The sequence below is a fragment of the Cavia porcellus genome, unplaced genomic scaffold, assembly GCF_034190915.1.
Source record: "Cavia porcellus strain 051 isolate PalLab524CR breed Dunkin Hartley unplaced genomic scaffold, mCavPor4.1 scaffold_15, whole genome shotgun sequence".
Taxonomy (NCBI): Eukaryota; Metazoa; Chordata; class Mammalia; order Rodentia; family Caviidae; genus Cavia; species Cavia porcellus.
The window spans coordinates 54,156,674-54,183,286 of NW_026947498.1; the positions used below are offsets into that span (position 1 = coordinate 54,156,674).

At 38.0% G+C, this 26,613-nt stretch overlaps 1 protein-coding gene across 5 annotated transcripts in view; it reads right to left on the reverse strand.

Annotated features, from left to right (window-relative positions):
- Nucleotides 1-14,673: 14,673 nt before the first annotated feature.
- Nucleotides 14,674-26,613, reverse strand: part of Cd47 (CD47 molecule) — a 39,277-nt gene continuing 27,337 nt past the window's right edge. Inside the window, exons 5-12 of one of the 5 annotated variants that reach the window (XM_005003399.3) lie at nt 25,428-25,520; nt 24,378-24,470; nt 22,887-22,979; nt 18,787-18,818; nt 17,459-17,483; nt 16,859-16,891; nt 16,215-16,226; nt 14,674-14,918 (exon numbers count right to left, since the gene is read on the reverse strand). In XM_005003399.3, coding sequence (XP_005003456.1) covers nt 14,914-14,918; nt 16,215-16,226; nt 16,859-16,891; nt 17,459-17,483; nt 18,787-18,818; nt 22,887-22,979; nt 24,378-24,470; nt 25,428-25,520 — 386 coding nt within the window. In that variant the 3' untranslated portion in view covers nt 14,674-14,913. The remainder of the gene's footprint in view (nt 14,919-16,214; nt 16,227-16,858; nt 16,892-17,458; nt 17,484-18,786; nt 18,819-22,886; nt 22,980-24,377; nt 24,471-25,427; nt 25,521-26,613) is intronic. The other 4 variants (XM_005003400.3, XM_013151754.2, XM_013151755.2 and 1 more) reach the window with 4 other exon arrangements.

A 26,613-nucleotide genomic window follows, 5' to 3' on the forward strand; every position in this document is an offset into this window, starting at 1 on the left:
GAGTGACTGAATGGAGAAAAGTCTTTCAGAGTCCCCATCCTGAACTGTACTTTAGTCCCACCAATGCCAATGCAGTGAATTTTCCTTTTTTCTAGGATGTTTATAGAATAGTCTCTCTTCATCCAGAGGGTATGTTCCAATATCCCCAGTGATGCTTGAAATCACAGATAGTACCAACCCCTATATATGCATATATTATTTTATATACATGAATCCCTATGACAAAGTTTATATTGCAAATAGTAACAGATTAACAGTAACTAATAACGCAGAATTGCCACCATACACTGTTGTAAATGCTATATAAATTTGGTCTCTTTCTCAGAATATCTTACACAGGATTCACCTTTGCTCCTGTAATATGAAACAATGCTTGAAATGAGGTGAGGTGAATGAGGCAGGCATTTTGATATAGTATTAGGCTGTACATAACGATTACTTGAACAAAAGCACCATAGCAGCAACAAAAGCACCACAGCAGTCAAGCTGCTGAGATCACTATAAAAGCAAATTAACTTGCAGGTAACATATACAATGTGGACACACTTGGCAAAGGGGATGATTTGCATCCTAGCTGGGATGGTGCAGGATTTCATCATGCTATTCAGAATGGTGTATAATTTAAAGCTTATGAATTTGTTATCTGTGGAATTTTCTTTCTAATATTTTCAGACTGGTATTGACTATAAGTAAATGAATCCACAGAAAATGAAACCATGGGTTGGGTCAGGAGAGTATTCCATCTCTGCACCATGTTATTATACTGTCAGAGAAGTCTAAGGTCCACTTTAGAGGTGACATGAGTATCTGCCCTTTTCCTTTGCCCGGCGTCCTTGGAACCAAGCAGAAAACTGTGGAAGCTTTTGGTTGTCTTTGTCCATGAGTAACTGGTTTTCTGAGGGCTCCAGGACCCAGCATTCACCATCAGTCTGCACTGGCAGTGGCCATCCCATCAGGCTGCAGGCACCAGCTGGCTCTGTCCTTGGACAGTCTCATCTCATAGATGACGTGGCACAGGAGCAGCTGAGAGGAGGTCATAAGCTGCAGAGCTAATCTGTGCACATATTACCTGCATGCTGAGAGACCAGGAACAGCGACATGAGGGAGTCACCTTGCTTACCTCAGGGAAAGGAACAAAGGAGGTAGACCTTCCCAGTATCCTTTCTAGACCAGAGGATAGCCCAATTCTACCTTTTGGGTTGGTTGCTTACTTTTCTGAGCCTGATTTTTTTTTTTTTATCTCTATGAAAGATGAAGACCATGATAGAAATTCATGTTATTCATCCTCCAAGTAAACAAGCTACGTGTTAGTTTCTCCTAACCCTCTAAAGCCTGGTGTATACAGTTTGTTAAATCTGCTGTAAGTGATAAGGCAGACATCTCTGCTAAGGATCATAGACCTCCTGCCAACATAGGGGCCCAACGTAATCCCATCATGCCCAATAGAGGAGGAAAGATTTGCATGAATAGTTGCAGGCTATCTAGTGCTTTTATTCTCCAAGTTTTCAGGGACAGGAAACAACAGCAACAAAAATTCTCTTAGGAGCAAGGTAGGTAATGTAAATGAATGGAACTTGCAAGGAGTTCCTATCATAAACATTAGCAATATTCCTCACTTCTAAAAACACATTTTCTCCAGTTGCTGGTAAACACACACAGTCCTCTGGGTATATGTTTTATATTCTCAATTTTTGTAGATTTGGGAGCACAGAGAAAGGTTTCTCTACTACAAGCAAAACACTAAAATAAACTAACAACTTTGCAAGGGCTGGGGAGTGTGCCCTGTATCCAGAGGCACTCTGCTGTACGACTCCAGCCAGGCACTTGTCCCTGGTGCAACCAGATCTTCTATTGTTTTTATTCAACCACAACTAGATTTTACAGGAAGTGTTGAATCTCCTGTTTTTGCTACATTTTTTTCCTGCTTCATTTCTTAGAATACACACCAAATAGAACTCACCTGCCTGTGGGGTGTTTACCTCCCACCACACAGTGACTGATAACAGGTCCTTGCTGATTTTTCTAAGGGCATTCTGGGTAACCTCTTTCTGCTCTGGGGTCCTCAGTGGCTGAGAGGGCCATGTCATTGGCTTGACTTGGGCCTGATATCTACAGGCATGCCAGGGGCTGGTGCAGGTTGGATAGAAAGTTGGTCTCTTTTTTTCCTACCAGAATTTCCTTTCTGGGGTCTTCTTATCACCCTGAGATACAAGAGAGGCTGCTGACTCCTTCTTCAGGCTGCCTGCTGATATCTGCCTGGATAGGGTGTGAAGAAATATAATCCTGTGTCCTGACCCATTTCCTGGGAGAAGCGACAGAGGAGCAGTGCAAGTTAAGTCATGAGGCATCTTGGCCAGCACCTCATTTTACCCATGCACAGGCTGCGATGCAAAAAGCCGTAGGGTCTTCTCTGGGTCCACAGCACAGCAATGACGGCTAGTGGATGAGATTGCTGTACAGGGACCCCCTGCATCAACCCCTCCAGGTCTCCTCTGCAGTTTAACTGAGATTTTAGGTGAGTGTATGACTGAATTTCAGAGCTGAGCCTGGGTACAATGTGAGGATAAGGGGAAACTGAGGGGTATGTGTGCTTGTGGGGATTTGGGACTTTCCTATTTTCCTCAGATGTGAAAAGAATTCATCCAAGATGCAGCCAGAAAAACCAGACCAGACCAAACCAAACCTTGTTGCTTATTTTGTTATCAGGATCTGAGATTGCCATGCCCATAGTGCCTACCTACCATATGCCTGGCAAATGAGACTTGAGGGTAGACTGGAGATCAGGGAAGAAGCTGCTATCCATCTTTCCAGTTTGCACAGAGCAAATCTAGTTGGTGGCCGGGACCGCGAACACCAGGGCTCTGAATGCCACTGGCTCCACCTCCCAGGCCTGCCCTTCCATCCCAGATCCAGAGGATTGAGACGCCAATGGGGACTTCTCAATCCAGGTGAAGGATCTATTCTCTGGTACAAAGGCAATTTGGGCTTGAACTACTGTTGTCCTACAATTTCTGACCTGTGAACAGCTGTTTAGTCTGAAATAGCTCCTTTTTTTTAAATCAGAAATTTCAACTTCTACCCAATAACATTTCTAAGAAAATAAATATGAAATGGGGAAATGCATGTGCTTTTTCTTTTTATCTCATAAGTGGGATAAAAAGAGTAACACTTGTTAAGCTCCTACTTCTGTTCCATTGGCCACTTGCATATACTGTAAAAGAAAAATATCGAGGGACCATAAAGTTTTAGAGCTTGAGTAAGAAGCAATTCATGAATTTGGGAATTCTACACTGAAGAGACTAGTGATCTGATAACAACATAACGGAAGGGGAAAATACGTATGCAAAAAAATCATACAAAATTTCCCTTTTAATTGTTATCTTGTTGGAAATTCCCTAGTCATATAATCATGTGCTGTAGGCTGCTTATGATTGGCTGACATTGTTTTATATTTATCTAACATTTTTAATCATTTACTAAAAATTATCCTAATTAATTTTGCATGTTTTTGCAGTCTAAGCAAGGACAAGGTTATTTTGAAGATCTAGTTAGTTTTACTTGCTCAGGAATTTTTTAGGCTCTGTTTCCATTTTAATTTTGCTTTAGCAATACCTTATCTCATGTTGTCCTCAAAACATTTCCAAAAGGAAATAAACATTACTACTTTTACTTTTTCTTAAGTAACAAGGTGGTGGGGATCAAGATTCATATAAAGACAAAACTTAGTAAATTTCTACACTGAGTCTTGGAAATACTGTGCCTGTGTGAATCTGCCTATATTCTGAGGCTCTTCTATACGCTCCAGCACAGAACAAGAGCTCAATAAATAGGCTTACTATGTTACTTCCAGGGTGAACCAGCTAGTAAATGATATCTTTATAAAAGAGAAATAAAAAATCCTCATGGTATGAAGAGGCAGAGAAAGTTGACATAATTAACAGTGAAATAAGAAATGACATTGATTTCTGTATCACACCATCTTTCTTCTAAGGATTTCACAGTATTTGACATGTTACTTCACTTCTTTTCACCAATCCTGGCACTATTCCTGACAAGTGAAAGGAAATGAAGAAAAAAAAAAAAAAAGGAAGAATAAAGGTGAAAACTCCAAGTCCAGAGCCAAGCACAGTCACCTCCCCTCCTGGTCTGGCTTCCTCCTGGAGCCCTGGAGCCTTGGGGAGATCTAGAGAGAGAGCCTTCTGCCTCCTGCTCTGCTCCATCACCTCTCCTGAATTTCTGTCATTAAATTAGGTGACACCTTGGATTTTTACTTAAAGATGTAAATGGAAAGAAAAACTTAGGAAATTGACTATGGTAAAGCATTTAGACAAAGTACATGGGAACAATACTCTAAATGTGCCTTTTCTTCAGATATGACCTTTAATATATACTACAGCGCCTTGACCATTGCAAGAAATCCAGCTGAAAAGGAGTAAAAATCTCAAGTAAATGATTTTCTGGGCATTTATGTGTTATTCTTACCAGAAGATGACAACATATTAATAATTTTAGCTATAGGTATAGATATAAGCTTTACTTATATCAGTCTCATATGCCATATTTTCATCAGAATCACAGAATAAAAGCTACAAGGGAAGTGGCTTTACAGTCACAATTGTCCTACATCTAAACTACAGATACTGAACTATGGATATAGAGAGCTGCAAACTCAAAGCCAGTGAAAGTTTCTACAAGACTCTTAAAAACAGCCTTGCAAATACCCATCTTAAAAGCTCTTCTGAGATGCTGAAGTCTTGATTAAATGCAGATGACAGGATGTCCTATGTTGATTTTTCTCATTTAACATTAGTTTCGTGATTTAAGTAGCTCAGTAAGAAGTAAGACATAATTGGGCCTTGCTTTAATTAAACATATAGATATATATTTATTGACTAGCTCCACCAAGCTATTGCTTTTCATTAATGTTGTTGACTTTTCCTTTCCATGAGACAACATTCTTATTAATCCTGCTTGAATGTTATTACTTGTCCTATATTTATCTCTATGTTTCATAGTTAATTCCAGTGTAGAATAAATTTATTTACATTTTTCACTGCTCAAAACATCCTTCCCTTGAAAATTCACTGATAGTGCCAGTAGTCACAGTGTATTTTTACTTCTGTGTGGAAAGAAGTGAGGGACAAATCCGGAGTAAAAAATGAGAGGGAGGTGTCCATAAACTATCTTTATTTGCAGATGAGAACAGCAATGTTCTTTCCTAATGCAGAGCACAAGTGCCCATTTTTTGGATATAATTATGGTCTGTAATTGGTTTTCCACATTACTTTCTTTCCTTAGAGACAGACAACATAGTAAGAAATAACTCTAATATCGTTATGGCATGCCTAAACACTGAACAAACCTAAGCAGTGAAGCATCTCTTAATGCAACATGACATTGATTCAGCATACATCTCTGACCAAGGTGGGAGACAGGAGCTAAAACCCTGACATCTTACGATAGTTTGTCTTCCAATATCATAGTATTAAAAGGTTAATAGAAAACCACACTTTAAAATTAACTTGGGGCCTTTTGGCAGATGCTTTCTACAGCAAAACCCTGCACTCCACGCAGGTCAGTTAGTGTTCATGGTGCTTTATTCTCCGGCCGTATGCACATATGGGCTGTATGGGAAAAAGTAAATAGAAGTCATGTCCAAGGCACAGCATGTCACCAGTTGCCTTTTTCTATGTCTTATAGCCACTGAAGATGACTAAACAAGCAAGGGCTCTAATCATCCTCTAAAAGGTAGCGGGCTGATTACAGTTTAACCTACGCCTTGTCAAAAACCCCCATCTGAAATGCTTCCACTTGTGAAATAATACTTATGAGGTCTCTGTATTTTCAATATCTATGTGCACTCCCACATCCTTGGATTTAGTTTCTTGCAGTTATTAGCCCAAAAACAGCTCTGAGTTTTTAATCATGCTCTGTCTGGTGTGATTGGAGGGCCTGCTCTCAACATGATTTTCAGAAGTGAGAATCAGGTACTGGCATGAATGAATAAATGGATGAGCTGAATAATGTTGGCAGGAAGGCTAAGGTTCCAATACCCCTGGCTACAAGGATGGGCCCCTCCCCTTTCACATTTTTTTTTTTCCTTCACAGAAAGAGTAGATAGGATGTCCGACACTAATGTCATTTTCTGTCCTCTGGATTCTCTAAGAAAACCAACGAGTATTCTAATAGGAACCTGGGTGGGAACAAACATGTCTAGAGTGCAGCTGCATTTCTTTTGGGCCCTCAGTCATTTTAGGTCTTATTCACTTCTTTGATCATAACCCAGCATAGCACAGTATGAATTTCAGTATATGTTATGCTCGTCTCTAGGCTCTGTCCTACTAGTTGTTTTCTACCTTGGTCAAAGTGTAATTTGAAGAGAAAAAAGCCAAATGGATTGTATTTTGAAGTATTTTCACTGAGCCAGGCACTGTGGTAAACTACTTTTAATCTCCATTTTATAAACAAAACCAAAAGAGTTAAGTGACTCATGCTAGGCCTCACAGCAGGTAAGATGAACAGACCACTCTCCACACCTGCCTCCCTCTACAGGAGCAGCTGAAGAGCACAGTGGATGTTTAAAGACACCTTGTTAGTAATCCCTCCCCTGTTCTGAACATGCTTATCCCGCAGTCCTTGGCACTTTCTGAAGCAGTTCAGGAAGTCCTCTCTTTCACGAATGCCTTTCTGAGGTCATTCAACTGCCATCCAATGGAAAGGTAGGCTTGTAAAAACCTAGTGTGTCCTCAGCTACCTCATTCACTGACTCTGGGAGTGTGCTACTTCTGGTTCTTTCCTAAATGACTGGGAAAAGTAAAGGTTTTGAATTGATTTAAGACATCAAGGCAGCCACAGAATGACCAAAGATACTCCCAAAAGGGAACTTCCAGAACTGCCCAGAAAGTGGCAAGAGCATGGCATAAGCGTTGAGAAGTGTATTTTGAAGGTTATTAATGGTGGTATGTTTTTTAAGGTAATACATTTTAAAAATTTAAACACACACTGTATTTTTTTAAAACCACATCTTGTGCCTGCACTTAGGACTGGTCTCAAGGTTGCCCACTGGGTGGTGAGTAAAGATGAGGCCCTGACAGGAAAGTATCACCTCGACTCTATAGCAAAAGAAATGATTATCAGGAATCACTGAAGAAAAAGAAATGATTACCAGGAAGCATGATCTCCGTGGCCTTCTTTCAAGGGCAATGTGCTGACTTCCCTTTAAGACACTAATAACGGGGCTGCTGAGCAGCATGGCTATTATTGTCTTGATGCTGACACTTGGTTGGTTCTGTCTCCTTTTTCTTTCAGGCTAATTATTACATTTAAATCCCTGACAGGACTCTAAGCATGACCTCAGGGGGTTCTAGGTTTCTTTACTATTGCTTGCAAAGATTTCATTTTTAAAGCCCTTTGAAACATAAGTAAGTTACACTCAGCAACAGCTTTTTAAAAATAGCTATTATCTTATTGAGTCTTGAAGAACACATGCTGCTCTCTCCCTCCTCACCTGGAGAGGCCTTATTTTTAATCTCCAGTTGGAAGAATAAAAATACCCAGGAGAACTGGAATAGGTAGTCTCCAAGTGTTTTCATCAGCACCTGTGTCGGTCAGGTTGAGCTGGGTGGCATACAGGGTCTCATAATGTGTGCAGTCAGGAAATTCATCTTCATTTTTCTTTTTTATGTAATTGGTTTTCTATATAAAGTTAGAATCGTTGTGGTGGCTGTTTCTCAAGGGAAATATGAAAAAGAATTGATCTTTGTATGAGATGATTAGTCACTGGACCTGTGTGTCTGGAGTTCTCTGAGCAAGGCCTTCAAGAGGTCGAGCTTCTCTGGAGCCCCCTACCCAGCACTGCTCCACTCCTGGAATGCCCAGTCTGTCTGCCCTGCGCTCTAGCGTGGCTGTGATCATGGGCAGCGGCTTTCCTCAGTGCAAAGCTACCCGACCAGAACTGAACTGGGCCCCTGCAATCCTTGGAAAACAGAGATGGAGGCACACAAATAAGCAACGATTATCTGGGTCAGTTGGGGACAGAATGGCAACACTGGCCTTATTAGCACATTAAAACAAATGAGGGCCTCCCTGAGGCAGGCCACTCAGGAAGGTTCTCTTCTGAGATTTTCTTTGCATTATGGATCTTTTGGAGAATCCCAGTTGCTTCTGACAAAGCGTGAAGAGCCCACTAGGTCTAACAAATCCATATACTAAAGAAAAAATGACCTACCCAGAAGGCCCAAAACTACTGTATGGTGAGCAATTACAGCTAAACTATTTGGCCAAATGTTTTTACTGGAGAATTTATTTAACATTTCCCAGATGTACAAAAAATAAGAGAAGAATATTACTTCTACTAAAACTGATGTCTCTAAAAGAACACTTAACTGAATAATACTATCATAATTTGAGGTATAATTCTTTTATGCAATTAATAAATGTTCCACTATTGATGGGTTTAAAGCATAAATAATTTTGATAAAATTTTCTGAACAGAAATGAGAATGGCACTTGTCAACGCTTTCAAATACATTCCTGCACAGGATCCAGTGTAACTTTTTCTGTTTCATTTAGTAATAGCCATTATTAGAACAATTCCAACTGACAGCCAGGCATGTAGCTAAAGGCATGAGGAGACATTGGCTCTATCGAATCCGAGAGCACCATAGGAAACATCTGAGATACATACCTAATCAATCCAAATGTGGGCGGGTGCACTTGATAATACTGAGCTAACATCACATTCTAAAACAAACAAGTTTGCTTGAGCAGGGGTGGAAACTATGGAGAGTGAGAAGCATTCCTAGAAAGAGCTGCTCAGGAGGTGGGATGGAGGAAACCCACCAGGGCCCTTAGCCCAGCTGGTGGGGCAGCTACACCTGCTAGAGAGGAGGGAGGCTGCAGTCATGGGGAGAACAAAGGTCTTAGTATACTCCAGTGTTCCTAGCATGACAGTTCAATGTTTCCACGAAATCTGTTACATGCAGGATGATGAACTCACTTCGCTCATAATACAGCTCGGTTATAGCATTTGCCAAACAATATTTTTAATAAAAGGAGTTAAAAAATAAGAGTTTATAAAGATAAATGCTGTTTTAAATAGCACAGTAGCACTATACAAACAATTCAATCACAAAGTGTAACTACTTAGAAGTTGTCACTTTAACCCAAAGGAATTTCTCAAGCAACTGAAATAAAAATTTGGAGGAAAACAGTAATTTGCTTTTTTTTTTTGAAGGATGTCTATGACCAAATAAAATTATTTTAAATAAAGGCTCCAGAAAAGCTAATACTGTACTAGGTGGTACAATGTTTGTCTAAGAGGGCAATGGCAATCATATTGCACATCTGTAAATCATATGTTATTTGTCACAAAGACTGACATTGGATTAGGTTTCAGAGTTATAAAACATTTATCTCTGAACTGGAGAAAAGATCTCATCATCCAAGTTGGGAAAAAAGTTGGTCTTCCACAATTTGCTATTACCAGAATTGAAAAGTTGCTGCTTGCTAGCCAAGTAAGGGAGTAACTGCTAGGTGGAGTTCTTTCTGTGTGGGTTGTAGTTAGGGAAGTTAGGCTTACGTAAGTTAAGTACTTTGCTTCTCTCAAATCTACTGGGTGTGTACTTTAACACAAAGCTTATGAAAATTGAAGAGCAGGTGTGTGAATTTTGCCTCATGGCCAAACCCTGCCAACCATGCAACCTCTGAGCTACAGTTGAAATCCTGTCCTTCCTAGCTGATGTCACTGTAATCCACTGTTTCTGAAGTTGTTAAATCTTTCAGGTAAGGTGCCACACAAGGGACACCCGGTTGTATTTGGAAGCCTACTCCTCTGTGGGAGTTCTAATCATGGTGAGCAAGCTCTGTGCTGCAGAGAGTAGCTTTCGGTGCGGGTGGCTGCCACTAGCTGCTTCCTGACCTCCATTAGTTATTCGTGCTGAGGGCACAGAAGTCCTCCTAAATGCATCAAAGTTAAATTGCCTATAAGGAAAGGAAATGAGATGGTCCTTTGCTACCAAATATTATTTTCCATTCAAATGATCTACATTCACACACAATGACAGAATCAGAGTTCAGACCAAGCAGCACTGGCATGAAATCCTGCATCCACAATGCAGTATTTTTCACCTGGTAACTACCCCCGGGTTTGGGTCTAGATGAACTTGCCTTCCTCTTTCCACACCCAGCCCAGCTCATGTACTGCAGACACAGACTCAGGCTCAGGCCGAGTGTGGAGTGGTTCCAGCCCAATCAGGAAGGGAGGTGCGTGGCCTCTGTGACCTCAGGAACGCATGTGACCCAGTCAGATGCCCCAGCTGGAAGCTGCAGTGGCCAGGACTGCCGAGACCTCCACTCTTTCCACCTCTCTGCACCACCTGAACCTCAGGCTGTCCGGGTCACACGGAACCCAGGGAGAAGGCCACAGCTACGAGAGGAAAGCTGAGTGTTATGAGACCCGGGGTCCTTATAACCTGGTTTGAAGAATGCATTTGTGTCTCTGAGCATATGAATTTTCAGTTACATTATCACAGATCTCAGTGTTTTTTTTATGTCTGGCTTTTTCTTCACTTGCAGTCAAAACAGTCCTTTCTGACAACCAATGAAAACGGAGCAGCCCATGTTGTGGTGGGGCAGAGGCTTACCTCATCCTACAGGCAGGGACAGCAACCAAGGGCTGCAAGGGGCTTGCCCGGGCCGCTGACAGTCCGCAGGATCATCAAGGCTAGAGCCCAGGTTTCCTGCTTCCTCCCGTGACATTTTCACAATACCACGGGAAAAATTAACCGAAAGGTAATTATGAAACACACTGGGCTTGTTTACAACTTCTAATTAAAACTTAACTCCAGTAAAGTATTTATATATTAGACAATTATGATTTTAAAAAGAATTTATACCCAGTATTTTGTCATTCTTTACATCGTTATATAAAACACCGGCAACTTGAAAATATATTAATAAACTAAATGTCTCAGCAGTGTGCTGGTGGCCTGCTGCTGCAGCAACAGAATAGCCTGACAAAATAGCTTAAAATGTTTTATTAAGTATATATAATATTACAGGGTAGTATTTACAAAGTTATGTTTTTTTAAATAAAAAAGTACCTTCGCAAAGATTGCAGATATTCAAAGCTTCAAACAGTGATAAATTGATTTAATACATATTAAAAAAAACCCTTTAATGGTAACACAGCTGTAAAACAACTTTGGTCTTTAAATCACTGCAAAAAAAAAAAAAAAAAAACCCAAAAAACAAAACAAAAAAAAACCAAAAAACATAGCTACTGACAGATAGCACACCTTTACTTGCTATGAAAAAATTGCCCTCAGGAGAGCACCTTGCACATAGCAACACTGGAGTTCTCTTTATCTGGAATGGTTAATGGATATTTATATGATGTGGGATCTCATTCTAAACAGTGGCTTTGCTGTAAATAATGCTGTTTAACAAAAACAAAGCTGGTTTCTTCTCTTACCAACCATGCTAACAACACTTACAGATCCCACTGATGTTGTCTTCAGAGAAGCTCATTACAAGTGCTTTCTTTTTCTTCCCCAAACAACAAATTCATGGAAAAGCTAGTCTTAAATGACCATAATGACAAACTATCAAAGTTGAAAGCAGGAAAACTTTCCGGTCAATGCTCATCTCTTCAAAATTAACTTGAATTATCCCTATTAGCTACTGAAAATGACTAAAAGAAATCCCAGTGTGATACCCATGTAAACTAATGTTTCTAAATAAATCCTCGATCAAATAAAATACAATGAAGATATAAAGGGTTGTGAGACAATTATTTCCCCAGTTTCTGACACCAGGTAAACAAAGCGTTATATATTTCCATACATATAATAAACCCCACTTTTGAATATCCATTGTAAGACAAGAGAAATCTAGAGAATGATACACATTTTAAACCTTTTACTGATAAGATGGAAGAATAAACTTATCACTTTTGAGCTTTATCAACTCCAATTATAATTTTCTTGGTCACTTACTAAACTGATTACAACATCCTAGCCCCATGATTTAAATTCTGACATCCTCAATCTAAACAGGAGACATAGAATTTTCAGGTGGGAAATCATTACCATTTATTTATGGGCTTTGGGGCATGTGAAATTTGTCAGAAAAGAAAACTCTTTAGCTCACCCTATTAAAAATAGTGAAAAACATAAATACAGCCAGAGCTCAATCATCAAACTTGTGTGTCTGATGTATGCCAAACAGTGCAACAAGACAGAAAGGAAAAAAGAAAACCCCTCACTAGAGGAAGCAATTTTAAATCGAGTGAGAACAATTCACAACCCCAAAAGAACTAAGCAGAGACACATGAAGTGCCCAGAAAGGGTAAGAGAGGAAAGAGGCTGCTGGATGGATGCAGACAGACTGCGAAGGTCATCCTGTGGTGGAGGAAGACGGGCTGGCACAGAACTGTTGAAGAAGAAAACAAATCAATTTGGCCAAAAAGTCTGGAAAGACTGTTGCAAAGAATGAGACATGGTGTCACTCTGAGAACACAGAACAAATATAACTGAACAGAGATGACGGCAAAAATGGGGATCAGAGTAAACAGTGCACTACGGGGCACAACAGACATAATGCTCAAACACTGCTAGCATTTTAATTTGATGTGGCAGAAACCTGGAGCCATTAGGAGTCTAACTGAAGGAGAATGAACTGGCCCAATGATGCCCAGGCTAGAAGACTCCGGCTGCTGTGGGCCCTGTTCTGAGAAGTTGATGATGAGCATGAGAAGAGTTGATTTCCTCTGCCATCTCCCCTGCTGCCTCTGGTGTCACTAAGTAGGGCAGTAAATGCCTTGAAAGACAGGCACCATTGAAGAAAAAACAAGAGATGGTCATATCCAGGGGGTCAACCCCATATAAGCGAGCATTAACATATTAAAAGATACAACTTTAGTTCATAAAAAATAGGACTACAAAGATTTTCATACCTTTCTTAATAAAGAATAGGAATTTATATCTTATTCAAGTCCATCTGCTTCTTCCCCTTTCATCAAAACTGATTTCTAAAGTAACAATATTAGCAAAATGTAAATATTTTCAGAAGAAAAAAAGAGCAGCAGGAGCCATGAGATTTGTGTAAAGGAATACAGCTCCCTCTCCATATGCTAATATTTTGGGCAGTCACACAATTGAGGAAGAGAAAAAACATGGATGCATATTTTTCTCCAAAAAGATGTGTTTTGATAGTGTGTTCAGTTTCTGAGAGGCCTTGGCAGGTCGTAGGCTTAGGTTCACCATGGGCAAACCGCTTGGTCCCAACATGAAATATTACAATAAATTTGGCATAAAAGAGGCACATGGAAACAGTTAGTGGACTAAGAAACAACTATTAGTAATGCCACTACAAATACCAATGTCTTATTACACAAGACTAGGAACAATTACTTGTATTTTAGAAGGTATTGGTGAGCAGTCAAAAGGCTTTGCAAATTACCTAGAAGTTTTTAAAGTTTTAAGTGATCAAATGTTTGCATCAAATATAATTCCACCCAATAAGGACCTTTGTTTTTTAAATGCTTTTACTAAAAGTACGAAGTTAGCATTGCTCTCCTGTAGGTACCATACTTTTGTTCTTACAGAAGAGGCACACGCCTACCTTATACATGTGCACATACAAACACACACCCACAAACAAGGTAAAAAACGAGTGCTATTAATCTAAAAGTACTCCAGGCGGTCACAACGGTCAGAACGTTAGTTTTCCTCTAAGGGAGTGGGCTGGAGGGGTAGGAAATGTGGCAGTGTTTTACTTTTCAATCTTAGGGCAGGAGAGGAGGAGGCAGGACCACAGGAGGAAGGTGATGAGTATTCATCATGCAACAGAGACACAACAGGAGTTAAACCGCCCTCTTGAAGGAGGGCTGGCCTCGGGCCTGATGGAGACACACATTATGTTGCCATGCAGGAGACTCATAGTTTAAGTTTCAGTCTTGCTTTTTCATGCCTCCAATCAGAAAAGAAGTGAAGAAACACTGTAGATTTTTGCCTTCAAATCAGAGGAAGGGAATACGCATGTTACAACCATAGCTATTTTTTGCTGAAAGGTGTAAACATAGTGCTCTGAGAATAAGTCTGGCTCCTTTCTGCAATAATCTACCATGTCATTGGACCATGTTCAAGGAGGAGAAAAGGTGCTACATCGTGTATAGCAGAAGCAAGTTAACAATGGGGACAAGACAGGTACAAAGGGTAGTGTGAACAAAAGAAAACCACACCCGTTCACAAAAGTACCCTAAATCTGGGAAGGATCTGTCACACTGTATGTTGAAGGGGGAATGTGTGAATAGCAACCCCAAGAATGAAAACCTACTATGTCCATCAATATCACTGCACACAAAGATGACATACAGAGTGCTTCCAACCAAACTTCTGCCTCTACTTAAATCACCATTCGAATGACCCAGAAGTAGCAGACACATTATTCAGCTAACAGTGTAACTGCCAAAGCTGCTGGACCCTGAGTTGACTAATGTTTGATGGAAGCCACTGTTTTTCACAGATATCTCTTGAGTAGCTACTTAATTCTCATTCAGAACCAATTTAAACCTAGAGTTACAAAGTCCTAGGATCCAAAAGGTATCATTCTTGGAAGTTGCCCCCCTCTTATTGCCCCTAACTGATTAAAAATAACAGAAAACTATCTCAATTGGGCACACAACACAGGTCATACTTCTTTTATTAACTAAATTACAGCTGCTTTGAATAAAAACTGGAATAATCATTTATGGGTCAATGACTTTCCTCTCACAGATGAAACCAGTTACTTTTCTTCTTCTTCTTCTTCTTCTTCCCACCAGTCAATCATCAAAGGCCATGGTGCTTAAACACAAATGTATTCCTTCACATCTTATGACTCTCCAAATCAGAGTTCATCATTTTGCTTCAATTATTCTGTAAAAAATGGACATATGATTATCACTACTCAGGCCTACTTTCTTTGCATTAAGTATTTAGAAAAATCTTGAATTATTTCAGATATCTAGTATCTAAAAATTATGTATGTATGTATGTATGTATGTATGTATCTATCTATCTATCTATCTATCTATCTATCTGCAAAGGTCAGAGACAAAATCCAGGCAAATAAAATCATGAGTGTGATGATCTTCTTTTGTTGGGCAGAAAAGCCAAGTGATGTTGATTTTTCAAAGCAAAATACATTCATCCTAGGAAATACTCTATCATTGACTTTAGATCTACACCATTTATTGAAATGAAATCACTAGAATGAGTGTAGGTCAAGGAGGAAATGCCTAGGGCACGTACCTTGTACCTCATCCCTTAACAAGGCAGGTACATTACAAGCACTGAGTAAGTGTCAGCCAAGAGCCCATCAGACAGACATTAAAAAAAAATGATCAGCTAAATTATAGAACAATTAAGAAGATTTTCAATAGTCATCACAGATATCATGTATCATGAACAAAATTTCAAGGTAAAAACTGCTTTACAACATCTGCTACAGTGATTCAAAAAAATCACCTATCAAGGGAAATTAACAAAGGAAGAGACACTCAAGATTCTTACATACTGGACTTCTGACAATAGAGCAAAGTTTAGTCTCTACATTGAAGCACAGAAAAATGACACCACAGTAGAAAAATGAAAGAACAAAGAAAGTGAAACAGTAGAATCTAAATATGCCTAAACCATGACATGCCATGATTCCAGATACTATGTTTGTTTTAAGGAGGCAATGATTTGTATAACAAGACATGTATTTAAAGGCTGTGACACAAACCTGCAGAAGTGGAATCATTCTATTGTTCTTTGTTGAACTCGAGCCTAAACGCTGTTTTAAATTCTCATATATGATCAGACCTCTTTTTTTTTTAGTACCGGGGATCCAATGAATGACCTTGTACTTGCCAGGCAAGCATTTATGCCATGGAGCTAACCTTATGCAAAAACACCCCCCCCCGCCGCCGCCCCTGTTAAATGCTACAGTGTATTACAAAAGTGAGCAAGTAGGTCACAGACTTTAAAATGACAAATTAAAAAGCAAACCATTTACATCAGCGAGGGATGACTGCAAATATCAAAGGGATGAAGAAATTTAGATCTTTCTCAAATAGAAAGTTTTCCAAGAATTAAGGTATGTTCTAATACATGTGCCAACTTTATAGTAGGAATGAAAACATCATGCATTGCAGACATATACTAAGAGGAAGGTTTCTGTTATCTTGCCTTGTGATAAAACTTGAATATTTAGTTATGCAAGCATTAAGAGTAAAAAATCAATGTTAAAAAAGTCATTAAATGCCAATGGAACTGAAGACTAATACTATATTAAGATAAAGTAAAAAATGAACACAGCAGTCAATTAGTTCAGACATTTAAGAATTAACAAATATATACCTTTGAAATAGGCAATAAAAATTAAACTTATTAGTCTAGAGATCCAAAAACAGAAGCAAAAGCAGGAGTGACTAAACATCTGAAAAGTTAGAACCATGTTCTTGCTTAGAAAAGCAGAGATATTAAGTCCCCATGAATAAAATGCACCAAAATCACCAGTGTAAGCATAAAACAAACTGTCAAATGGCAAAGCATTGTACCAATCATTACTGTACTTTATGTAAAGTATTTTAAGTTACAGTCATCAGGTGCCTAACCTGAGAGATGTTTTAGAGAAAGTGCTACAACTTCTATATGTATAACTCTACAGTTTTTAGCAAAGTAATTTAATTTTTATATATCAGGAGATGTGGAGCTTTATGATTTGACAGTGTTCTTATCTAAAAAAGGTCAAACTTTCAAGAAGCTTTTTGTTTTTTTTATAATGTCTATATTTCAACTAAGCTATAGTTATAGGTGTATTTTATACTTACCTTCATTCATCATTCCTTTTGATTCTTTAAATGCTAAGGGTTAGTAACAAGCCAAGGAAGCAGTTAGTAAAGGTTTCACAATCAGAAATAATTTTAAAAAATATGTAGCAAAATCATGCCAACTGTTCTGCAAATACACAGGCATTTAAAGCTATGATTTTATTCCAAAGTATTTCTGTGGCCCACACCCTCAGCACCCACAACAGAAAGAGATTGTTTAGCTGGGAATGTAGATCTAGATCTATACAGAATGAAAGTGAAACAGTTTGATCTCACTCCTATATCTTTATGAAATTTACAAAATAGATGAGAGTAACTGACATCTTTCTCTGCTCTGGTACTATGCTTCATTCTGGCCACTATCCACTGGCTAGGGAAAGTAATCAGGAATACAAAATAGTACATTTTCCCCCAAATGTAAGAATATTAAAAAAAGCAAAATTCTCACTTCTTGACGAATTAAATAAATTAAAAAAAGATGAAGGCAAGAGGAAAAAAGAAACCCACTACTAGATTCTCCCCAGGATATAGGTGGATGTTCTAACTTCCTGAGGCTAGTTCAAACCTGATCTGATAATGGATGAAGAAGAACACACATACCATTAAGGGGTTCCTCTACAGCTTTCTGGAAAATATTTAAAATACATTTATATAAAACAACTTGTTTCACGTCTTTTACACTAAAACATATACATATTCTAATGTTTAAAGTATGTAAGCAGTAAATCCAGCAGTCTAAAAACAAAATAAGGCAATAAATGGTACAGCAAAGTTTACAAGTGTAGGAAATAGTTTAATAGCAGTATTCTCTGAATATCTTTTTTCTATGCAGAATTTCCAAGCCCTCCCATTTCCTCAGTTCAAGAAACCTAACTTCCTACAAAACTATTAAAAGCAACATATAAACAGCAACAACAGAAAAACAACATAGTTAAACAAGACATGGGAGTAATGCAAAATTATTTTCAAGAGATGCAAGTTGAATTCGGTAACAGGGAAAGCAAATTGCTAGGATATGAAGGTCCAATGGTTGGGTTATCTCTAAGACGCACTTTAGAAACACTTGCTCTTTGTATCCAATGAAGATATGGTACCAATCTTTTCAGACTAAACGGGTAGGTAGGGTGACACAAACACACTGTGCCCCAACTCGTCAGTCTTGCCAGATTTAGGTGGTCTTCCTGCCATAGACAGGATGCTCTCTCTGGAATTCCAGACAGATCCGCCCTTTACAGAAAGCTTAGTACAATATAGCCCTCTCCAGATCTTACTTCCATTAAAGAGCTCTCGAGCCAGTCATCATGATAACTATATATTTATAAAGACTTTTTTCTCCTCACTTATTCCCTTCAAAATGTGCTTCTTTTCTTGGAAGTTTTTCAGAGAGCTTATCAGATATCCAAAGTATAGTGAAACCTACAGTGAAGTTTCCAGGGGGAAAAATATTTATAATGAGGCAGGAGTAAATCATAACTCAGAAAAGATATTCCTCAGCAATATTTATAATTATTTTAGATTCTAATTTTAATAACGTCAATTTAATGTAAATTTATCTTCCTTGTTTTTAGGCCTGAAATTGTCATTCAGTATATTCACGTGACACGGGTTCAAGAGGAGGCAGTATACTGGAATCAGCTTTCTTTTGATGGAAGAGCTAATAACCATTATTCCCACTCATAAGTTTTCAACTGCTACAGCAGAAGTCAGTACAATTTTAAGAGATCAATTGTTCTATTTCATTGAGACCCAAATGACCAAACCTAAATTTTAAAACAGAATTGGACCCATTCATCCAAAGGTCATGAAATGACTTCAATGTTATTTAATTCGTATGAAACCAAACAGTAAGCAGAACAGTTCAATATTTCCATTATCATTCTAACCCATCAATTGATCATTCCAAATTCATTTAATAAAATTTAACTTACCCTAGGAGGTTGTATAGTCCTTTGATTGGAAGCTGATATAAATAAAAATAAGAACATAAAAATAAACCAAGGCAACTAAACATTTAATTCTAACATAAAATGTTCAGGGCTAAAATGAACAGTGCCAGAAACTCCATGAAGGAGTTCCAATTTTGGTAGTCTATTTAAAAATACAGAATATTCTTGACTATATGCATTGAAGGAAGAAAATGAAGTGAGCAACCAACCTATATCTGATAATAAACACACATGGTCTCATTTGTGCATGCCATCTCTCCCTCAAATCAGCTACTCAGATACCGCTACCACCTATCGCCCGGTCCATGGCTCTCCATCTCTTCCAATCCTACAGCCAGGATGGGAACAAATTAGTGATGACTGGCCTCCAATCTGCTCCACCCTCCTTTTCTCACTATTCGTGCAACCCCGCTCCCACTCTATATTTCAAATTTTTAAAGCTCTAGACAACTAAAAGTAAACAAACAAAAACAAACAAAAAACCAAAACAAAACAGATTCCTCTGGTTTTAGAAAGTTATTCTAGGCAGCTAGTTCCAGCCAATCAAGCCCTCTTTTATGTATTCTCTTCCCTTTACACTGCTTCCGAATGAACAAATTGGTTAGTGAAGAAATACAGAGCAGTGTAAGGAAGAGATACCGTTCTATACAAAGAAGAGATAAGCTTTCTGTAAAAACCAAGGGAGGAGGCAGAGCAGTTAAAGGTAGACCTTAATACACAGACTCCTAAAGACATGAAAATGTTCAGCAACAACATTCTTTGAATCACTCAGTAAGAGGGTTGTCCTGCTGTATTATTCTAACATTCTCTTCCTATACAGAATGTTCCACCCCATTCCATTTCCCTCTCTCAGTTCAAGAAATCCTAACTTCTCAAAAAAGTACAAACATGTAAATAGCAATACGGACAGAAAAAAGAATACAGCTAACCAAGAGATGGAGGCAAAACAATCATTTATAAATCATGCAAGTTGAACTCAACAATAGGGAAAGACTGTGTGCTAAGATTGGGCTAGGCCTGTGGGGCTCATGCAAACAGGAAAATGGCCAGATTAAGTTTCTCACTCCCACTGGAATTTGAAGACAAGAAATACAGAGTAGAAAGTTGCTGACCGGAAAGCAAGGTGAAAACAAAACAGAAGGTAAGCAAGAAGCTGCTCGAAACTGAGTTATAGGCAGGAAAAGCTTTAAGACACAGAACAAGAAAAACAGGGCATGGAAGGGCTGAGATAGCTGGCTAACGTTACAAGAATGAAAAGCAGAGGAACTCTGCATGCACATGTGACAGAAGGGCAACAACTAGCTCTTGGTGAGAGAGGACAGGTGATGACTCAGTCCTTAGCAAGGTTTTGGTTCCTTCTAACTGCTAAGCTGCCCACTTCCCATTGCTGCCCTTGTGACCTGGCTATCTCTGCTAATGGAGGCCCTTGGGAGAGCACTTTGTTCTTCAGATCTAAATATGAAGGCAGTTTCTTTTTAAAGGAATAATGGGTTGGAATGCATTCCATTTAACAGCCTACCAAATTAAAAAAGGCGAGTGACAGAACTTCATGGGGATCACTAAGAGAGTTTTATGTACATACAACTGACTTCAAGAAAATCATTCCCTACACATAAATGTTGTCAAGGAAAAGAGAACCAAACAGCTATCTAAAATTCTGATTGGTACTATGAAAGATGAGAGATAATATGCTAAGAGTTATATTTTTTAGCTCATTCCTGTGTTTATCAGAATCAAGAATTGACAACTCTCTCCTCTCCCACTAATATATATATATATATATATATATATATATATATATGTATATGTATAGATATCTGTATTTATCTTTTACATCCTATATGCAGTGTTACTTTTCCAGTTCCCATCTCACTTAAAAAAATTAAAATGTATTTCTTAAGTATTTAAATTAAACAAAATTACGAAAGAAAGTGCAAGTCGAAATCCCACTTTTTAACAATTAAGGCTACAAATTTAAACTTAGAAATAATAAAGATATAGAAGGACATTAATTCATGCTTAAAGAGAGAATTTGAGTTTTTATTTAAACTATCTGTTGTGTTTAAATCAATATTTATTTCTAAAACATCTGCAATGAGTAAAAATTATTTTTGAAACATTTACAACTTTTACTTCCTCATAAAATTGCTCAAATTTGCAACCTTAATGTTACACGCATTGATTTAGAGTCAGATCATATAAGCAAAACACACGAATTTTCCTAGTCTACCACATGATCTAAAGAGCAACTTTCCTGTACCTTTTCTTTTCTTGCCTTTCAACTGACCGAAGGCATCTTTCTGCACTCTGGCATTGGACAAGTTGATTTGAAAAGTTAATTTCGGATACTTTCAAAATGTTAAACTAAATCAAATTCTTAAATGTAGTATATTTATGCATCAAACTATGCTAAAGAAAAAGCAATTTGAGGAACTTGCAGAAGTTTCACTTTTACTTTAGTTTTATTACAGCACCCTTTGCATTTCATGCTTCACAGGCTTGTCGGGGAAGAGGTGTGGGAAGGGAGGGAAAGCACAGGAACGAAAGGGAAGCAATTCAGAAGTCACTATGGAAGACACCTAGTATCATTTCACCAGAGTTATGTAAATATGTAGTTCAGACACTGCCCTTAGGTACACATGGGGAACAACAAATCAGCAGTGTCATCTTTAAGAACCAAACCCCTGGTGACTGGAAAGTACAGCAAATATAGAATCTGCATAAACACTCAAGATGCTCCCCACAGCTACCACGTGAATGCCAGTCTACATACAATACCTTAATTGTACTTCACAGACTTACGTGGAATAAATTAGGAAATTTCATTGAGGAATAACTAAAGGTTATAAATACATAAACTAAAGATAGATAAATTTAGGCTATTTCAATTATATATCTAAGAAGTATTAATTTAAAAGAATGGAAAAAAATAACAGAACCAAACTCTGTCACCATGAGGTGAAGTTCAAAAACAAAAGTAGAATTTATTTGAAGTATTACACAAGTCAGATGATAAATGTCTTGACTATAACAATTCAAGTTTTATGATAATTTTTGAAGCATAAAGTTCACCCGAACCAAAGTGAAGCAGTGATCTTTTATTCCATTAATTTATAACTTATTTTGTTAGCTAGTGAAGTTTTTCTTTATCATGGAGCAACTACTGTAAATCAGATTATAGGGAATATCTATAGCTTAAGTAAAACAACACTAGTTTTGGGCACTATTAAAAGCATCTATTTTTCAATATATAGTCAAAATAAAGATTTATACAGAACTCTATTTAAAAACTGACAAATTAAATACTGTTAAACCAAAAAAGCTAATTCCATACTTAGTAAGAATTATTTTAAAAGTAGTAAAATCCTAAACCTAAAAACAAATGTGTTAAAAGTTATGCACTGGAAGCCACTGCTCTTTAAATTAGTGTAAGTGACAGATTTTGATTGTCAATTTCTGTCTTCTTAGGATTGTCCATGTGTACAAGAACTTCAACTGACAAATAGGTCTACATCAAAGAGCTTTGCCACAGAAATGATAGAATCATGAAGAATCTCTTTCTGTCATTGAAAATGGATCTGTCAAAAATGTTTTTCTTTACTTGGTATAGAAAGTCTACATACTCTAAGACATAAAGTCATTTTCATTTAAAGTAATTTATAATACAAGCTTTTTAATAATTCATATATCTTATCTCTTTCAATCAATTCAAATGGATCTGTCAAAAATCTTTTCCTTTACTTCGTATAGAAAGTCTACATACTCTAAGACATAAAGTCACTTTCATTTAAAATAATTTATAATCCAAGCTGTTCAATAATTCATACACCTCATATGCAATAAGGAGGTAGAAACCTTCTTTACCATAACTCCTGCACCTCTCTGCTGGTAGCTGTGAACCACTGGTGGTACACGCATGCCAGTTCATTGGGTATGGGAGAAGCTGACACAAACTGTTATCCTCATTCCAACTGTATTTTTTTCATTTTTGCACTTATCAATACATTTCTTTGAACTAAAAACTTTTTCTGTTATATGTCTAAAATTCCTGGCATAGGGCTACAAAAATAAGATTGACTTACCCACAAATTTCATATAAACTAGTCCAAGTAATTCTGCTAGAGCTACGATACCCAAACCTGAAATCAGAAGAGGACCATCCGCTGGTACACATGCTGCAAAAACAAATGAAATCTTGTATTAGAAATGCCTTTAAAATGACAGAAACTTCAAAGTAACTGACGATAACAAATAATGTTTTTTTTTTTTTTTTTATCGGTACCAACAAATAATGTTTTAAGGAGAGTAATTCATGTTCTAATGCTCAACAAACAAAACTTATATACATATGGATAATAAAAATTATCGTTGTCTATGAAATAAATTATTATATGAAAAAAATCCATTGTTCCATTACACACCTTATTATACTAAAGCTAATGAAAATGTGTGGAGTCTAAGCCACCAACATAACTGTACCTGGTTATTTTAAAAGTTCTTCTAAAAATATAGGCACAATAGTTTGGCTGCCAATACAATCCATACACCATTTATAGCCAACAATCTTGTAGCAATGTGAAAAATACCTCTCTCACTGTGGGTAAAATGAGAATTAAAAAAAAAAAAGCTCACAACACCAAATGATAGCAAGTATGTGGGGAAACAGAAAGTTTTATTCATTGGTGGTGGCCATTTTGTAACAGAACCAATGAGTCTGACAGTTTATTACAAAATTAACCATGCCTTAACATACAATCCAGAAACCATACTCCTTGGTATTTATCTGCATGGAGTTGAAAATTTATGTTTATGCAATACAGGAGTCACGAGGATGTTAACAGCAACTTTATTCATAATCACAAAAATTGAAAGCAACCATAATGTCCCTCAATAGGTGCACGCATATATAAATTATGGTGTATCTACACAATAGGGTGTTTTTCAGCACCAAAAAGTAATCAAATGTCAAGCTACAAAAAGACTGGAGGAAACTTAGATTCATATTTCTAAGTGAAAAAGCCCACATGAAAAAGATTATACACTGAGTGATTTCAACTCTAAAACATCCCGCAAAATACAAAACTGCGGAGTTAGTGAAAATGTCAGTGTTGCCAGGAGATCAGTGGGAGGAATGGATGCACAGTGGAGCAGAGGGGTTTTTAGGGCACTGAAAGTGTTCTGTGTAATACCAGAACCAGGCGGGGGATACACGCCATTGTAATTTGTCATTGCCAAGGAATCCACAACACCAAGCAGAAATGTAGTGATGGACTTTTGAGTAATTTAGTGATGTGTCAAGGGTGGCTCGCTGATTGTAACACATGTTCAGTCTGTATGGGATACAGGAGGGACCTGTGGCTGGGCAGGATGTATGAAAGGGGTGAGAGTATATGGAAATTCTCTGTTCTTGCCACTCAGCCACTCAACTCTGCGGTGACCTAAGACTGTACTTTAAAAAGGGCTATCTATTGAAACAAACAAACAGAACAAGGAACAAAGAAGGGAAGAAAAACAAAGAAGAGATGCTCCTTAGAGAAATCCAAACTGAGATTACAGAAAGGTATAACTTTTACCTGTGACACAGAGACAAAGTCCAACCACAGCAAGTACATAGCCCAGCACCTGAGTGATCAGTATGGCGATGGTGAACGAGGTCATCCCGAAAGCTGGGGGAGGGAGAAGGATATAACAGAAGCGCGTTCAGAGTATCGTTTACCGCAACCTGCCCTGGTGCAATCCAAACTGAGTCCTAAGACCAGAGACTGACTCTGTGGTTCCTTCTCAAGTGAGACGGTAGATGCTTCTCCAGGGATCTGAATCTCCTACACATGTATCAGCTCCAGACTCACTGACTCAGCGGCAGTGTTTACCTAAACTGCAGAACACTGCTGTTTGGACCACACTTGTGCGTTTTACAGTATAAATGGCTAGTAGGCAGGGCTTCTCTACAGGCACATAAAGTTGCTCTGGTAGAAAAAGCCATAATGCAAATGTGATTATAAACATCGTGACCACTAAGTTGTACATCTGGAATATCTATGACTTTATAAGCAATTAATACTTTTCCAATGTACAGTAGGCCAGAGAAAGAGACAGTCTAAGGAATCAACTGTGACTCTCAAGTAATAACAAATATATGTTAGGGATTCGCTGTTAGAATGTGGAGAAAATGATACTGATTATAGTTTGGCTAGCCATACTATGTTTGCAACTACAGTGTCAAGGTCTGCCAATAACTAAAGTCACTACTTCTGATTTATAACGCCATTCTACAGAACCAGTTTTTTAATGCAAAGACTCAACAAAATAAAAATTTGTTTAATATTAGCCTCTTAATACAAAAGCTGAAATTAGAATATGCAGTTAATCATTAAAAATTATATAGCACAATTTATAATGATGTGACTGACAACAAAAATATTTTCACATCAAATATTAAAATTAATTTTCACAAAATACCTGAAGATCTAAGGAGGTAACTTTAAAATCCTCAATATGTCACTAAGAATAAAAAGCACTTTGATAAACCAATTTTTATTAAACTATTAAAAAATATAAGGGTGTTTTACTAAAAGTTCTATTTTTAATAAAAGTTAGCAAAATTATGCTGAAAGACTACCCACCTGTCATAAACACATTGTACTGAAGCAATATTAATACTCCTGTAGAAATTACAATGAAACCAAGTCCAAAAGAATTCTTTATTGAATATTCTCCTGTAAATAAATAAAAGTTTGTAAAACACTTTCCCATGTTAAATATTTATTATTTCAATGTCAGCATCACTCTTACAAACTGTGAAAGGTTTAAAAACGTTTCCCCTGATATTCATGCATTAAGACCAAATTTAAGAATAAAAATCTTAACATGTGTGTCTCAACACAGACCCCCTGCATTGGCCTAACCTTCTTTAATCCCCTCACTGAATGCCGATGAGCAACTCTGCAGTCACCATTTACCAAGATCCCCTTCATGTACTACACTCAACGTGTCCCAAAGCCACAGCAAGTACATAGCCCAGCACCTGAGAGAGCAGTATGGCGATTTCTGCATTCTTCTCCTCCCCATTCACTTCCTAAGTCCGAACAGAAACACACTTACAAACTTTATGTTCCTAAACATCACACCTACACCATTGTCTCCTAAAGAAACTTACAGTCCACTCTGCGTATTCTACAGTCTACTACTTTGAGTCCCAGCCTTCTTTGCACGTCTTCTTCACGTGTTCCCGGCCCTTACTTTGCACTTCCACCCCTCAGATGCAAGTGCTTCTCCTACCTCTCGGCCAACGGAAGTCTGCCTCCACAGTGGCCTCATGGTGGTCCTAATCATACTTCCAAACCTGTTCCCTCCAATGTACAAATACTGCTTTACATGGCAAAGGAATGGGTTACATTAAAAATTCCAAAGAAGGAGTTTATTCCAGACTACACGGGTGGGCCCTCACTCCAATGACAAGTGTTCTGGTGTGCAAGAGTCAGGGGGAGATTTGACACAGACACAAAGCAGAAGACATGGGGTGAGGAAGTGGCAGTGTGACCATGAAGGCAGAGATCAGAGCAATATTCCACAAGCTAAGCAGTATCAAGGATTGCTGGCAAACACTAGAAGACAGAAGAAACAGGGAATGGATTCTCTCCTAGGGCCTGGAGAGGCGGTGCTGGTATCCTGATTTAGGACTGAGGACCTCCAGAGCAGAGAGAAAATTTTGTTGTATGAAATCAATCTGCCATAATCTGCTAACCAGGCCTTCCTAGAAAACCACCACCATTCCTCCTCCCTCAACAATGAACACCCTATTTATACCAA